The 17,114-nt window shown below is 41.4% G+C and overlaps 1 long non-coding RNA gene and 3 gene segments (V, D, J or C); 3 read left to right on the plus strand and 1 right to left on the minus strand.

The window, feature by feature from the left end:
- Positions 1–825: 825 nt before the first annotated feature.
- Positions 826–1,582, plus strand: LOC125011093. The segment is given in 2 exon segments: positions 826–903; positions 1,152–1,582. Coding segments are annotated over 2 exon segments (429 nt in total).
- Positions 1,583–2,577: 995 nt separating this feature from the next.
- On the minus strand, positions 2,578–3,514 carry LOC125011173. The gene is made up of 2 exons (XR_007113136.1): positions 3,306–3,514; positions 2,578–3,198 (listed from the first exon to the last, which is right to left on the minus strand). It is a non-coding gene; the product is annotated as an uncharacterized LOC125011173 (long non-coding RNA).
- Positions 3,515–3,555: 41 nt separating this feature from the next.
- LOC125010579 lies at positions 3,556–6,170 on the plus strand. The segment is given in 3 exon segments: positions 3,556–3,702; positions 3,793–4,122; positions 5,974–6,170. Coding segments are annotated over 3 exon segments (645 nt in total).
- Positions 6,171–15,696: 9,526 nt separating this feature from the next.
- LOC125011105 lies at positions 15,697–16,395 on the plus strand. The segment is given in 2 exon segments: positions 15,697–15,739; positions 15,868–16,395. Coding segments are annotated over 2 exon segments (423 nt in total).
- The last annotated feature ends 719 nt before the right edge of the window (positions 16,396–17,114 follow it).

Raw genomic sequence — 17,114 nt, forward strand, 5'->3', positions numbered from 1 at the left:
GAAGGAGACACTGTGACTCTCTCCTGCAACTATTCAGCCTCTATCAGAAACCTCTTCTGGTACCAACAGAAGTCCAGTTCATCTCCACAGTTTCTCATCGCAGATTATTCAGAGAAAATAGAAAGGTTGAATTTAAATCATGACAAACAAACAAAGGCGTTTCATCTGGAGATCTCCTCTGCTGCAGTGACAGACTCTGCTGTGTACTACTGTGCTCTGAGGCCCACAGTGACAGGAAACACCAAAACTCTGAACACAAACCTTTGGAGCAAAGACAACACAACACTCCACAACATCCACTGTTCAACTTGTATGGTTGGTTAGGATACAGTCTGCTCTAGATTCATTGTAGAGGTGATAGAACATCAACATCCTCACTATGTTAAATGGACACATGGTCAGAACCATGTGTCTAAAGCTGGTGAGAGAAACGTCCATAAACCATGGAAACGTTAAAAAAAACTAGTCTGTGTGAGGACGAAATGTTGTGTATTGTGTAAATGTGTCTTCTCTACTCTCTGATAGTAGTTAAACATTGTGATCAGTGGTGTTGAATGCAGCTCTATCTAACATAGAGCTCCAGGTTCTAAGTGTCAGTGTTCACATCACAACTGAATCAAACTCATCATCGTGGAAATTTAGATAAAAACTAAATTGAGGAAGTTTCTGTCCAAACAAGGTTCAGAAAATCTCCACTAAGTCAGATCACCACTCTTTAGAGCTGTGCTAAGCTCAATGAACTAGTCTCCTCCTACTGACTGACTGACTGCAGCTGTGAACATCAGACAAAACACAACTCACACAACCACTCACAACTAACTGACACTGAACATCAGTTCCAACAGTTCACGTCTGTCAACATGGAAAAACTAGCTGTGATTCTGGTCTGTTCAGCTCTCGTAGGTACGTATGTTTCTGACAACAACACCTGGAACACAAAGACACTTTCAAAGCATTACTCGTCCACTTTGGATTTTCTTGGAGCTGGAGTTCAATGTTGAACATTTGACACATTCTACATTACAAAGATGTGACGAGTTCATCACTAAGAACTGTTGACGACACTGTTAGCAGCATCACTGAGTCTTTCAAAGGATGGACATGTGACTGTGGAACAGGACTGTAGATATAACATGTTGTTTCATCTCTAGGTCACAGCTTGGAAGATGATATTACTGCCATCAGAGCTGAAGTGTTTTCATCAGAGGGCAGTAGTGTTACTCTGTCCTGTAACTATTCAGTTATAGCTGATAATCTCCAGTGGTATCGACAGGATCCTGGATCAGCTCCTCAGTTCCTTCTATTGATCACTGATACAAAAGATCCCAATGTGGTGACAGCAACACCTCCACACCCTGGACTGACTGCTAAACTGAACCAGGAGAGAAATGGAGTCGACCTGGAGATCTCCTCTGCTGCAGTGTCTGACTCTGCTGTGTACTACTGTGCTCTGAGGCCCACAGTGACAGGAAACACCAAAACTCTGAACAAAAACCTTTGGAGCAATGACAACACAATACTCCACAACATCCACTAGAGGGAGCCATGCAGCAGTAAAACCAGTCTGAGCTCTAAAGACCACTAGATTCTATCTATAATAGTGTTGTTCCATGTGATTGTTTTGAAACCAGGCTTAGAACAATGTGTTTCCTATTAGTGTTTTACTGGTGAGACAAAGAACAGGGTGGAGGTGTGGATGCAATCAGACTACATCCATTTCTGTACTCATCCATCCTACAAGTAACAAATACATCAAGTAATTTTCCAGCATCACGTTGAGACAGGATGTTCCTAGTTGTGACAATATTGTTGAAGTTAAAGAGGGCAGTCCTGGTCACTTGTTTTATGAATGAAAGAACATATTCTGGTCAAATAGAACTTCAAGATTCCTCACAGTAGAACTGGAGGCCAAGCTAATGCCATCCAGAGAAACTGTCTGATTAGATGTGAAGTGTTTAGAGACAAACACAATCACATCTGTTTTGTTTCCAGGTACAAAGTTCCAAGTTCTCCAATCCTTTATGCTTTGAGTTGAACTAACTGTTCAGTTTCATCTGGATTCATAGATAAATATAGCTGGGTGTCATCTGCATAGCGATGGGTTTGAGGGGTGTTTCCTCAGTTAATCACAACAACATGTTGGAGTCTTAGTAAAATATTGTGATCAATGTATCAAATGCAGCTCTGAGATCAGCAGGATGAGTATAGAGACAAGTTCATTGAGACAATGAGGAGATGATTAGTAACTTTAACTAAAACCTGACTGAAAGTCCTCCAACAAACCATTCCTTCTCAAATGGCCACATGATTGATTTAGATTGATTGATCAGTCTTTTCATCAATTTCAGAGACATGTCATTTTAAGCATGGATGTTGAATGTGACTGAGTTGGCACTAAAGCAGTTTTCCAGCAGTCATTCCCTGCAGAGCGGATAAAATGTGTTGATATTGCTGAGGCAGTTTTAGTTGGCACTGATGAGGATCTACATTTCAGTGGCCGCATCAAAGCTGCATCACAATCATCATCATGGCATCTGAGAACTAAATTAAAATGACAAACTTTGAGTCCCAGCGAGATTTAGAAAAGCTGCTTCAGGCTTTTATTTATTGTAGGTTGGACGACTGTAATAAACTCCGTCCTGTCCACCATAACAACACAAAAAGAACACTGCAAGTCATTCACAATGCTGCTGCTAAAACACCAAATCTTAAATCTTTTCACTGTATTCAGCTAAATATACAGATGTTATTGTGTAAATGTGTATTCTCTACTCTCTGATGTTGACAAACAGGTGAAGGACACTCTGCCAAAGGCCACAGAAAAGAAAGTGCATGACCTGAATCCAGGTGATACTGCTGACCACAGAGACAGCTGGAAAAGTTTGCTGCAGACGGGTTCGTGAACCTTTACATATTTCAACTAAGCCACAGTAACTTGACAAGCTCCAACAAAGTGACAGGTGAGCTGAAGACTTGAGTCACCACAGGTTAGAGACAGTTCTCATTCTCTCCATTCCATCCAACACATCAGTCAGGGGGGAGGAGTGCTGATAGTGATTTGTCTTCTCTCCAAGCTCTAATATATGCCAAGAGTGATGAAGGACTGGTGATGGAGAGGTGAGCTCTCCTGTGGTCCAACGATGGAATGTCCAAGACCATGGCATTCCTTCTGCTCATGATCATCTTTGTCCTGACAATCTGATGGGATGAAAAACACTTGAACGAGCAGAATAATGTCATAGAAAATCAACAAAAGCATGCACAATAAAATAAATCCCAGGAATGTTTGTGTGTCCTCAGTTTACCTGTTAACAGATATTAAAGAGGTCGTACTGTAGCAGGTTCACAACAACCAGAAGCTTTTATATGTTTGGGAACAAAGTGAATCTGCACCAGGTGTAAAACAGGAAACAAGTCACCTGAAACTTCCAATGACGACTCCATCCAAGAGCAGTTCTACTAGGAAAGGAGAGCAGCACACAGATGTGCTGAGGGTAAAGTTGTCAGCAGGGGGAATAACACAGGGCTGTGAATGAGTCCTGTCATGATCAGGCTCCTCCTTCTAATCCACCAATTTAGCGTTGATGAAGACTCAACAGAGAGATCCCAGCCTTCTTTCTACTTGCTGTAGCTCACAGTTACTCCCCACTGCAGATATGAAGCCTCTGTTCATCTCAGTGCTGCTGGCTGCTCTGTGCCTTGGTATGAACACAGCTCTGTTTCTTTGATATCAATCCAACACTGACATGATTCTTTAACAGCACACTGATACTGTTTGTTGGTGTTTGACAGAATGCAGAACACAAAAAGACAACGTGCTGCAACCAGTAGGAGATAAGACTGCTGCTGAAGGAGAGACTCTAACACTTGGCTGTCTATATAACAGCAGTACAACAAGTAATTATCTCTACTGGTACAAACAGGATGGAAACAACAGCCCCAAGTTCATCCTGAGTCGTGTTCAACAAGATGAAGGGAACACAGCAGATGAGTTCAGGGAGAGATTTTCATCTACACTGGATTCCACCATCAGATCAGTTCCTCTGAAGATCCAGAAGCTTCATGTGTCTGACTCTGCTGTGTACTACTGTGCTCTGAGGCCCACAGTGACAGGAAACACCAAAACTCTGAACAAAAACCTTTGGAGCAAAGACAACACAATACTCCACAACATCCACTAGAGGGAGCCACACTCTGTTCAACCACTGATTTCTGACTCATTGGACTGAGGACAAAGACAACAGAGAAATGAAGCAGTTGACATCTGAGACAGAGCTGCTGTTGAAGCAGAGAAGAATTTGATTGGTTGAGTTGAAGTCAAGCTGTAACTGGCCCCGCCCACTCAACATCATCAGCTCATCCAATGACATTATTTCTTCCTCATTCTACTCTGGTGGAAGAATATTGTTGATGTGCTGTCTGTCTGGCTTTAATAACTCCAAAGACATGTTGCTTTACCTCTTTTTGCTTCTATCTCACATTATAGGCGAGTTGAAGAACAGGGATTCAAGTTTTGTTGAAGCTGCTGCATTAACCAGATATACAGACTGCACTTCACAACTCTTCTTGTTTCTTTGCTCTGATACAATGAAAATCATCTTTTCATCATCTTCTACATTGAACTGACAGAGTTGTACAGTTGATTTTGTTGTGAATGTCCACAGAGTAACACTGTACAGGAGACATTTTCCACTGTCTTCTCCTCTCAGCCTCATGGACAATGTTAATCTAATGGCTTCATGTTCTCTACTTTTTCCAGGACTAACAGCTGGAGACACAATCTCTCCTGAACGAGATGAAGTCAGTGGAACAGAAGGACAATCTGTCACACTCTCATGCAAATATACAACGGATGCAAGTGGTGTCAATCTTTACTGGTACAGACATCATTCTGACCTTCAGGCTCCTCAGTTTATTCTCTATAAAGGAGGCAAATGGGCCACAGGTGAACACATTCCTGATAAACGCTATAAATCCCAAACATCATCTACATCTACTAAACTGACCATAACAGACCTAACCCTGGCAGACACAGCTCTCTACTACTGTGCTGTAGAAACACAGTGATACAAAGTGTAGAAGAGGCTGTACAAAAACCTGAACCCAGATATGTGACTACTCTTCAAAGAGGAGGGAAGTGGTATTCAAACCACAGCTTCATATCAGATGGATTCTGCTAATTCCTGCTTTATCAGAGTCACTGTGGTTACAGCTGCTAATGAAACACTGTGGGAGGATTCACATGAGCAGCAAACCCACATCAATGACAAACCAACTGAAGGTTCACACACTAAACACCATGGACACTAAGAACTAACATAGAAATAAATGAATTTTGAAGACAGAGACATAATCTCTGCTCTTCAAATAATTGATATTTCCAGCCAATAAAATCCACAGCATTGAAAGCAGTCAAACAGTAAAAGAGGCTGATTTAGAATCTGTAGAATGAAGTGACGACATGGATCATAGTCCATTAGATTCCTTATTTACTGGATGATGTTGCTGCTAAAAAGCAGCAGAAAGCCTCCAGAATAACAGAGGTTCATGTGTTGGGGCTTAAAGCTCTAAAATCTATCCAGCTGTGGTTTTGGTCTTCATAACATCCAGTGATATGAGAGGAGGAACAGGTGGAGGGAGGAGCAACACTGTCAAAGAGCAGAACAGAAAAGGACTCCCACTGTCACATCCATCCAATACGTGGCAGCAACAAGGTGTTCTGTCTTTCTTCAGCTGATGTGATGAAGACCCTCTCCTGGATCAGTCCCCACAAGGCTGCTGGACCAGACCACATTCCTGGGAGAGACCTGAAGAGGCCTTCAATGACATCCTCAACACCTCACTGAGTCAAGCAGTTCAACCCAAGTGCTTCAAGACCTCCTCCATCCTTCCAGAGCCACAGAAGTCTCCAGCAGTGTTCTTGAATGACTTTGGACCTCTTCCAGTTTGAGTATTGTTCCTACGGATCTACAGATGATGCAGTATCCCTGGCTCTGCATCTGGCCCTGACACACCAACACATGGACAGTGACGTTAGAATGCTGTTCACAGACTTCAGCTCAGCATTCAACACCATCATCCCACAGCAGCTCATGGTAAAGCTCAGCCTTCTGGGCCTCAACACCTCCTCCTGGAACTGGCTGCTGGACTTCCCAACACAAAGGTTGTAAAGTTCCTCCAGAGAGTCGTGAGCTCAGCAGAGAGGATCATGGGCATCTCTTGTTATGACCGGCCTGGACGAACTAGTACACAACACAAAAGATGACTCTCCCCTTTTCCTTGAATTACTGTCCAGAAACAATCTTTATTTCCTATGTTCATCTTCAGAGTGAGTATGGACAAAACAACTAACAAACGTTGTTACTAACTGAACTATCACAGACACCAAATAAAATCCAGAGCTCCTTCCCTGACTGTCTGACTAAAAACAGGATGAACCCAGAAAACTAAACTGTGTTCTCAGCTCTACTTGTCAGGACTGTGGTGGTAAAACATTCAGACCTGGAGTGGACAACACAGTCAGATTATGGAGCGGTTCAGCTGCTGAGAGGTCACAGGAAAAGAGGGACAGAGCTGGATTCTTCTCCTTATTATTTTAAATGGTGGATGGTAAACAGCTTTCAGGTGCATTACTGCCACCTACTGAAATGGAGTGTGGATCTGGATAATCTGAATCCTATAAAATAAACCTGTCATTAATAAAAAATAAAAAACTTTTCAACCAAATCTCTCAGTGTCTTTGCAATAGATCAGATATGTTCAATACAATATTTTCTTTCTATAATTGACTGATAGAAACGTTAATTTCTGTTGATATAATGGATCATTTTCTATAACATCCTCCATTGTTATCTTTATTCATTCTAACTAACATACTGTTCAGTCCTCTATGTCCAAACCTCATCCTTGTAAAAATGTCCTTCTTGTTTGTTTCTACTTGTAGTCCTACTCCAAAACCATGTCCCTGTCCTCTCACTATCCCACATGTATTTCCATTCTTCCTTAGAGTATAGTTTGACTCTGCTTTGGATTCCAGCCTCACTAATACTTAAACTCATAGGGCCGGATCTACCAAGATCCCACATTGCGTGTACTAAGTTGTGTACTAATTTATCTAGAATTTTGCATGTGGGCTGGAAGTACGGTTAGTGGGTGATTTGCTCAGACTGATTGATAAATGACAGTGGGTGCAAAGGGCCGTAGGTGTTCACCATTGAGAGTGCAAGTGCAGAATAATATTTTGTGGCGTTACATCGAAGGTTTCAGCTGAAGAGGCAAATAAACACATTATGGAGCTAAAGCTAAAGCTATTAAAGTTTTAAATGATCTACGTATAAACACAGACTCCAAAAAATCTCGATTCTTGTTCTACTTAATCTTAGCTCTGCGTTTGACACCGTTGACCACAAAATTTTATTGGAAAGGCTTGAAAGGTGGATTGGCTTGTCTGGCCCAGTTCTAAATTGGTTCAGAACCTGCCTTTATGATCGGCAGTTTTATGTCTCCATTGGTGAATTCAATTCAAACAAAATGAACATTACATGTGGGGTACCTCAAGGGTCAATTCTTGGACGACTGCTGTTCAATCTCTACATGCTTCCACTCTCTCATGTCATACGCAAACATAATCTTAGTTACCATAATTATGCAGATGATTCACAACTTTACATTTCACTACACCCAATAATTCACTTCACCCATAATATCCCTCACTCAGTGCATCAAAGATATTATCAATGGATGTCAGAAAACTTTTTACAACTAAACAAAGACAAAACAGAAATAATCATCTTTGGTGCACAGGCTCAGAGACTGAAAATCGCAGAACATCTCAACTCTCTCTCTCTCTTCATAGCAAAACTGAAGCAAGGAATCTGGGCGTAATTATCAACAGCAATATAAATTTCAGAAGTCATATCAATCACATTACAAGATCATCTTTTTATCATCTCAAAAATATCTCCAAATTGAGGAGCTTTCTGTTAAAATCAGACTCTGAAAAATGAATCCACGCATTTATAACAAGTAGATTAGATTACTGTAATGGTTTATTCACTGGACTCCAGATTCAAGTATTCAGAGGTCACAAATACTTCAAAATGCAGCTGCACGTATTCTGACTGGTACCAAAAAATATCAACACATCACACCTGTTCTTAAATCTTTGCACTGGTTACCTGTTAGAACAAGAATCAATTTCAAAATACTGCTCCTGGTTTATAAAGCACGACATGGTCTTGCACCTCAGTACATCACAGATATGCTCATCACTTACACCCCAGCAACAACACTTCGGTCAACAGGCAGCGGCCATTTACTCATCCCTCGCACCAGATCCAAAGAAGGGGAGGCAGCTTTTAGTGTATATGCCCCACAAACATGGAACACCTTGCCTTACACAGTTAGACATCCACATCAGGAGCCCTCTTTAAAAACAGATTAAAAACCTCCAGCAACCTGTATGTGTGCGTGTGTGGTTGTGTGAGTGTGTATGTGGTGAAAATGGCACACATATGATTGTTTACTTGTACCTATACCGTTCAATTGATTCCAAACTGATTTTTATCTTCCTGTTTGTATTGTAACTATATATACCTCTTGTAAAGCACATTGAGTCTGCCTTGTGCATGAAATGTGTTTTATAAATAAAATAAATAATACACATACTCACTAATATTCACTACATGTACTGTACTGAACCTTTCGGGGTCTGGGGACGTATGTATAAAACTATTAAACCAGTTTTCATATTACAAAATAGAGCACTAAGAATAATCACAGAGCTGATTATCAAGACCCAACAAACAAATCATCTATAAACTCACAGACCTTAAAATTCATAGTTGATCCTCTCAACTATAAAACTGATCAAATGATGTATAAAGTGAATAAAAATCTGCTTTTTTTATTTACATGCGTACATAATGTTGTGTTGATGTGTGTACTTATACTGAAATAAAGCCACACTAAACTAAAGAGGCTGTTATTCAGTCTCTCTCCAATAGAAATCCTCAGACCGGGGATTGTAAATGCAGCGCCCACTCTACTGGTTTCTGTCTTACATGCATCTGTAAAAACAACAACTCTTTCTCCATATGATAATCTGATCTGGTTCTCTACTGCATGACAGTAACATCTCTCCCTTCTAAATCTAGCAGGTGTAAAGCAACATCAGAGGAACTGCTGGGAAACACACTGTTGGACTCACATGAAGCTCCTGAAGGCCCATCTCTCTGGCTTCCTGTTCTATGCTCCAACCAAAGCTTTGAGTTGAGCTCTCTCTTTGTCCTGTCAATGCACAAGAACAGATCTGCTGCTCTTCTCATCCCTCTGACCTCTAAGGTTGGCCCAATAAACTGATCTCTTCTCATATGCAGAGGCATCTCCCCCAGCTCCACTTGGAGTGCTGCAGCTGGAGCAGCTTTCATAGGCCCACAACCCCATCTCACAGCTTTACTCTGGATTACATCTGACCCCTTTAAATTAGCTTTTACTGCACATCTATAAATGATCCACTCATAGTCTGGTATTGATCTAATGACATTAACATGGACTGATCTCATCACAGGTCTATTTGCTGCCCAGTCCTGCCCTTGTAAACATCTCATCACATTCAGCACTTTCTTGCATTTGTCTATTATTCTACTGATATGAACTGAGCAAGTTAATCTTTTATCAAACCACAAACCAAGGTTTTTAAATGATCAACTCTTTCCAGCTCTTAATCAGAAACTGAAATCTTTAGGTCTTGGGGAATAATTCTCTCATAGAAAAATAATAGCCAGTCTAAAAGCCCACTCTAGAGACCATCTTTTAACTTCATTCACTGCTTGCTGCATTTTACTTACCATATAGCTGAGGTTCCTCCTCCTTTTCCACATAGCCCCATCATCTGCAAACAGAGATACCTCCATGGATCCTTCCAGATTCTTAAAAACATCATTAATCAGGACCAACAACAACACTGGGCTGATAATACTGTCCTGTATGTTCATTGCTGAATGCTTCTTTAACTCTTACCACTATTTTCCTACCAGAGAGAAAGTTCTTCATCCATTGAAGCATTCTACCTTTAACTCCCACCTGATGAAGCTTCATAAGAAGGTTCTGCCTCCAAACCACATCATAGGCCTTTTCAGTATCAAATACAGCAATGACTGACTCCTTGTTTACCTGTGCCTTTCTAACAGAGGCTTCAGTGAGAACTGTTGGCTCCACTGTTCCTCTACCTTTCCTAAAACCACTTTGGCAGTTCAGCAAAAACCTCTGGTTTCCAGCCAGAGTACAAGTCTGTCATTAATCATCCTCTCATCAGCTTCCCCATTTGACATGTCGATGCGATGGGCATATAATCACGAGAGATGTTTGCACCCTTCCCAGAACTTCTTATTGGGATGATGACTGAATGAATGAAACACAGCACCCCCTGCAGGCAGGGAGGGAGCACACACATGTGACTCAGTCAGAAGACTCTCTCCATCTTTTCTCAACATGTGCAGGTTGAGGTGGATCAGGAAAGCCTCCATCATTTTATCTCCCACCCTCTCCACTGCCTTTTCTACCTACTGCAATCAGGTAAAAGTTTCCTGAGCATCCAGGCCAGAACCCTCAGACTCAGAAAGCTTCCTCCCTCAGGTCATCACAACTCTGAACATGCTGCCCTGCTCTGCCTGGTTTCATGCTAGTTGTATCTGTGTGTGTTATCCTCATGTGACCCCAGCTCTTTTGTGTGTGTTGTTGTGTACATTACATCCTGTACCATGCTGGTCACCTTAATGAATGAATCCAGACTGTGTCATGCTCCTTTAAGTCTATTGTGTTGCCTCTATGTGAGTGAGACCTTGTTGTTGTAACTTGGTTTGTGTTGAACACAGTCATGATGGTCTGATGCTCTGCTCTCAGCCTTTTTATTTGGACTTTACTTCCTTCTCAACAGTAACGTTTAGGTCCGTGTGACATATTCTTGTTCTAGGACATGATGAAGCCGTACAGCCGGCCTCAGGAAGGTTGACTACTTTCAGGAATCAACACTGAGCTTCATGGAAACTCCAATACTGGTGTAGCAGTGAGTGTTTAGCTAACAGCATTGTCTGCACTCTTCAAGGAGTCTTACTGAAGAACACCACCCTATTACAGTGTGGACGAAAGGTAAAAGAAGTTAACAGAGTTTAAAATAAGAACACTTCTATTGACTGATCAAATTGGGACCCGGTTAAAATGAAATGTTCCAATCACATGAATTAACTGACAAATGACACAAACTTTACAGGTCAATAAAGAGGATCATTGTAAGAGGAAAGAAGGGACACAAAGGCTTTGACTCTCCATGGTTCACTTTGACCAGAGTTCACCAAGGAAGAAGAATGAGCCCTGGATGATCTGAGCTGAGATTCATCTTGGTGCTTGAGCTCAGCTGGAATTAAAAAAGGACACAAGCTCATCACCCAAGATCAGATCTCCTGATACAACCTATGTGAACGTTAAAGTCCATCTAGGTCAGACAGTTTGAGATAATACTAAAAGAGTAGAAGATCAGACAGATAGTAACCCTAACCCTAATAATAGACTAGACTAATAGTCACAATCCTTACAGGAATTAAATCAACAGCAGTAAAACAAACCACTTTATTAGGTACACCTGTTCAATTACTTGTTAACACAAACAGCTAATCAGCCAATCACATGGCTGCAATTCAAACCATTTATTCATGTAGAGGTGATCAAGACAACTTACTGAAGTTCAAACATCAGCATCAGAATGAGGTAGAAAGAGGATTTAAGAGACTTTGAACGTGGTCTGGTTGTTGGTTGTTGGTCTGAGTATTTCACAAACTGCTGCTCTACTGGGATTTGAACTCACTGCCATCTCTAGGGTTTACAGAGAATGGTCTGAAAAAGAGAAAATATCCAGTGAGCAGCAGTTGTTGATGTGAGAGGTCAGAGGAGAATGGGCAGACTGGTTGGAGATGATAGAAAGGCAACAGGAACTCAAATGACCACTGGTTCCAACCAAGGAATGTAGAATACCATCTCTGAACGCACAACACATCCAACCTTGAAGAAGATGAGCTACAGCAGCAGAAGACCACACCGGGGGCCACTCCTGTCAGCTAAGAACAGGAAACTGAGACTACAGTTCACACAGGCTCACCAACACTGGACAATAGAAGACTGGAAATACGTTGTCTGGTCTGATGAGTCTTGATTTCAGGGTCACAATCTGGAGTAAACAACATGAAAGCATGGATCCATCCTGCCTTGTATCAACGGTTCAGGCTGGTGGTGGGGGTGTAATGGTGGGGAGGTCATGGTTTAAATGCCACAGCCTACCTGAGTATTGTTGCTGACCATGTCCATCCCTTTATGACCACAGTGGACCATCTTCCGACGGCTACTTCCAGCAGGATAATGCACCATGTCACAAAGCTCATATCATCTGGAACATGACAATGAGTTCACTGTACTCCAACGGCCTCCACAGTCACCACATCTCCATCCAACAGAGGAACCTTTGGGATGTGGTGGAAACTTGTATAGAGGTGAATTTTCTGCAGATTCCTGCTTCAATCTGATATTCATTGATTATTTATTCATCAGTCAAACAAATTAAACCCCTGGAGGTGTTTCCAAGTTTAATATGGACATTTGGAAACTGAACAACATGAACATGAACAACATGTGTTCAAACAGATGAACAAAGTTCTGCAACAACAAACTAATCCATCAGAGAGAGAGCAGGAACATTAGGAGAGGACAAGCCAACAGTTTGGTTTATCTCATCTTCTACCACTTATCCTCACATGGTTGCTGGAGTCTATCCCAGCTGTCATTGGGTGAGAGGCAGGTTACACCCTGGACAGGTCTCCAGTCTATCACAGGACTAACACAGAGACATACAACCATTCACTCACACTCACACCTCGGGTCAATTTAACCACTGTGTTGGTCCAGTTTGGTTCATTGAGAGAAAAAATAAACTCTGGTGAACTCAACACAAAAAGACCTGGACGTCCACAGAAGACAACAGTGGTGGATGGTCTCAGGATCCTTTCCATTTCCTCCATCTTTTCTCAACATGTGCAGGTTGAGGTGGATCAGGAAAGCCTCCAACATTTTATCTCCCACCCTCTCCACTGCATTTTCTACCTACTGCAATCAGGTAAAAGTTTCCTGAGCATCCAGGCCAGAACCCTCAGACTCAGAAAGCTTCCCCTCTCAGGTCATCACAACTCTGAACATGCTGCCTGCTCCCAAGACTCACTAACCCCCAACACCAACACACACACAACACACTTCCAACAAGAACAACACAACTTTCAACTAAGACGCTAAGACACTTGAACATTAGAAGATCTAAAAAACTTTCTGGACAGTTTCTAATCTAATGGATGTCTAGTTTCTAATCTTAAATAGGTTCTAAGTCAAGCTTCAAAATGTATAAAGAAGAAATGCTAGCAAAAGACTAAAAATTTGAGCAGGCATTTTATTGAAAACAACAATTTAACTGACACAGGTTGTTTATCAACTGATCAAAAGTATAAGACCACTGCCTTTTAATGCCAAAATTTGTGCAAGAATTTAGGTTCCATGTCATTTTCTGTCAAGCAATCACACTGTCAAGACCTCCTAATGGCAGAAGCAAAAAGCTCAGTGTCTTTGAGCGTGGCAGGATTGTTGAGCTGCATAAGAAAGGCCTCTCACAACGTGCCATTGCTGCTGAGGTTGAAAGCAGTAAGACAGTAATTTTGAATTTTTTAAAAGGTCCTGACGGTTATGGAACAAAAAAGTCAAGTGGTTGACCCAATAAAATCTCACCAGCACTGAGCCACAGGATCCGACTGGCTGCCTGCCAAGACACGGGACTTTTCACAACTCAAATTAAGTACATTACTGGTGCTGACTGCAGCCCAATAACCATAAGATGGCATCTGCCAGAGAAGAGCATCAGCAACATAAAACGTCTTCAAAGGCCACGGCTCATTCAACACCACAAAACTGCCTGTTTGGACTTTGCAACGGAGCATCAAACATGGGACATTCAAAGGTGGAAGGAAGTTTTATTCTCTGGCCAGAAAAAAATTAACCTTGATGGCTTCCAATGTTACTGGCATGATAAGGAGATGCCACCTGAGATGTTTTCTACGTGGCACAGTGGAGGGGGCGCCATCATTATCTGCTGCTGCTGCTTTTTCTTTCAAAGGAACAATGGAGCTTCAGGTCAGCAGCTGGCTATGTGAAGATGTTGCAGAGTAAATCCCTCAGGACTGAGGGTCCTGGTCTGTCTGGCAATAACTGGGTTTTTCAACAAGACAATGCTGCAGTTCAGATGCCCGCCAGACAAAAGACTTCTTCCAGCAGAATAACATCAATCTTTTGGATCATCCTCCATGTTCCCCTGATTTAAATCCGATTGAGAACATTTGGGGATAGATGGCAAGAGAAGTTTACAATAATGGACGTCAGTTCCAAACAGTGGATGCGCTTCATGAAACCACCTTCACCACGTGGATCAATGTTCCCACTAGCCCTCTGGAAACACTTGCACCAAGCATGCCAAAACTAATTTTTGAAGTGACCAACAAGAATAGTGGAGCTACTTATTACTGACTCCTTTTGAGACTTTCATTTCTGTTTTGAGGGGGAGTTGGGGTTTTTTGAGCTATGGTCTTAAACTTTTCATCTTTCATCATTTAAGCGAACTAGGCTGTTCATCATCAGATGATGAACAGCCTAGTTCGCTTAAATTGTCATTTTCAATAAATAGCCTGCTCAAATTGTTTGGTCTCTTGCTCTTATTTCTTCATTTCTGCATCTTGAAGCTTGACTTAGAACCATCTTAAGATCCAACAGTGCAAAATGCAAATTCTTACAATTTTGTAACTGGTCTTAAGATTTTGATCAGGAGTGTATATGACATTTGAACGAAAGGCATCTGTATCACATTTGAAGACCTCTGTAAACCATCACACAGCTACAAAGTCAACTACCCAAAGATAGATTCACATTTAACTTGATGTGCCATGAGGATGATTAACACAGGGATAACAGAGAAATGAAATGTTGGACGGGAAGTAGCACAACAAGTAAGAGCACAGCAGTATTCAGAATGACAACAATCTACAGCATGAGAATGATTAAGTCACAGTAAATAATGTTTCCACTGTATAAATGTCAGTAACAATGATTGACTATTGAGTTAAATCTGGTACTCAGTTATCCTGTGTACTTGTATATATCAATAACAGTGAACATTCACTTGTAGATTCCACCTGTATATCTTCTGTTTCTATATTCCTTTAATACTTTATGTCAAAATATATTTTAGTAGAAGTAGTTAGAGGAGTAAAAGTACAGTGATAATAGATCCATTAGTTGTAAATGTAGTTACAATAAAATATTCAGATATTGTGGAAGTGACAATAAACATGACTTGGCTCTGATCTGTACGACTGGGATCTGAGGCCACAGTGACAGGAAACACAGAGTGGGAACAAAAACACCAGCTGACACACTGACAAGCTGCTGGAGCCTTTTTATCTCCACTAGAGGGCGACATCATCAAGTAGGCGGTGCACTACTTGTGCACTGGGTTCAACCATTGTGTCAATAATAACTGCTGCTGTGAAGAGAACAATTGTCAGACTGAATGTTGAACATCAGCTAGTTTCTCCTGTTGATTTAAACCTTGTTGTACAGATGGAACATTGGCTGTGGATTATTCTTGCTGCTCTTTTCTTTGGTAAGATAGAAAGCTCAACATGTTTCCTCTTCACACACTTGAACACATTTAAAGCTGCTGATTGTTGTCTTTGAATCAATCATCTTTACTGATTCATCTCTTCCTCTGCATGTTCTGTTCTTCCCCAGAGTGTAAAGGAGAAGACAAAGTGATCCAGACACCAGGAGATGTCATTGCTACTGAAGGAGACACTCTCACACTCAGCTGTACTTTTGAGACAACTGATGTGAACTATTATTTGTTCTGGTACAAACAAGAAGAAAATAGTTTTCCAAAGTACATGCTGAAACGTTATTCAAGTATAAAAGAAAATGCTCCAGATCTCCACGAAGACAGATTTGATGCTGAGCTCAAAGACAAATCAGTTCCTCTGAAGATCCAGAAGCTTCATGTGTCTGACTCTGCTGTGTACTACTGTGCTCTGAGGCCCACAGTGACAGGAAACACCAAAACTCTGAACAAAAACCTTTGGAGCAAAGACAACACAATCCTCCACAACATCCACTAGAGGGAGCCACACTCTGTCCTTCTTCTATGGTTGGTTAGGATACAGTCTGCTCTAGATTCATTGTAGAGGTGATAGAACATCAACATCCTCAAAGAGGAGATGGAGAGATTCAGGGAGGAGCTGAGCTGTTACTGAACTATAGAAGAGAGAGAAACTTCCAGATTCAACAGAGTTTAAAACACAAACCAGAAACATTTCCTTTATTCAACATGCTGTCGTTGGACTATTGGACGTTTTCTCTGCTTCTTTTCATTCTCACAGGTATGCTACACTATACAGGAAAATGATGTTAAATTAAAATGTTGAATGGATGTAAATGATGGATTGAAACATTTCTAACATGATATAACAGTTATCTCTTCCTTTAGGTGTCAGCCATGAACAACTCACTGCAGTCAAGACTGAAGAGTCCAGTTTAGAAGGAACCACTGTTACTCTGTCCTGTAAATACACCAAAGGAGCTACGACTGATTATTTCTTCTGGTATCGACAATATCCAGGAAAACCTCCAGAGTTCCTGATCTCTCATCTGGAATCAGAAGAAATAATTCAAAATCCAGTCGATGGACTGTCTGTAAATGTAAGAAAGGAGGAAACTAAAATGGATCTGGAGATCTCCTCCGCTGCAGTGACAGACTCTGCTGTGTACTACTGTGCTCTGAGGCCCACAGTGACAGGAAACACCAAAACTCTGAACAAAAACCTTTGGAGCAAAGACAACACAATACTCCACAACATCCACTAGAGGGAGCCATGCAGCAGTAAAGCCAGTCTCTGAGCTCTAAAGACCACTAGATTCTATCTAGAATAGTGCTGTCACATGTGATTGTTCTGAAACCAGGCTCAGACCCAATGTGTTTCCTATTA

Source organism: Mugil cephalus, chromosome 7 (assembly GCF_022458985.1).
Source record: "Mugil cephalus isolate CIBA_MC_2020 chromosome 7, CIBA_Mcephalus_1.1, whole genome shotgun sequence".
Taxonomy (NCBI): domain Eukaryota; kingdom Metazoa; phylum Chordata; class Actinopteri; order Mugiliformes; family Mugilidae; genus Mugil; species Mugil cephalus.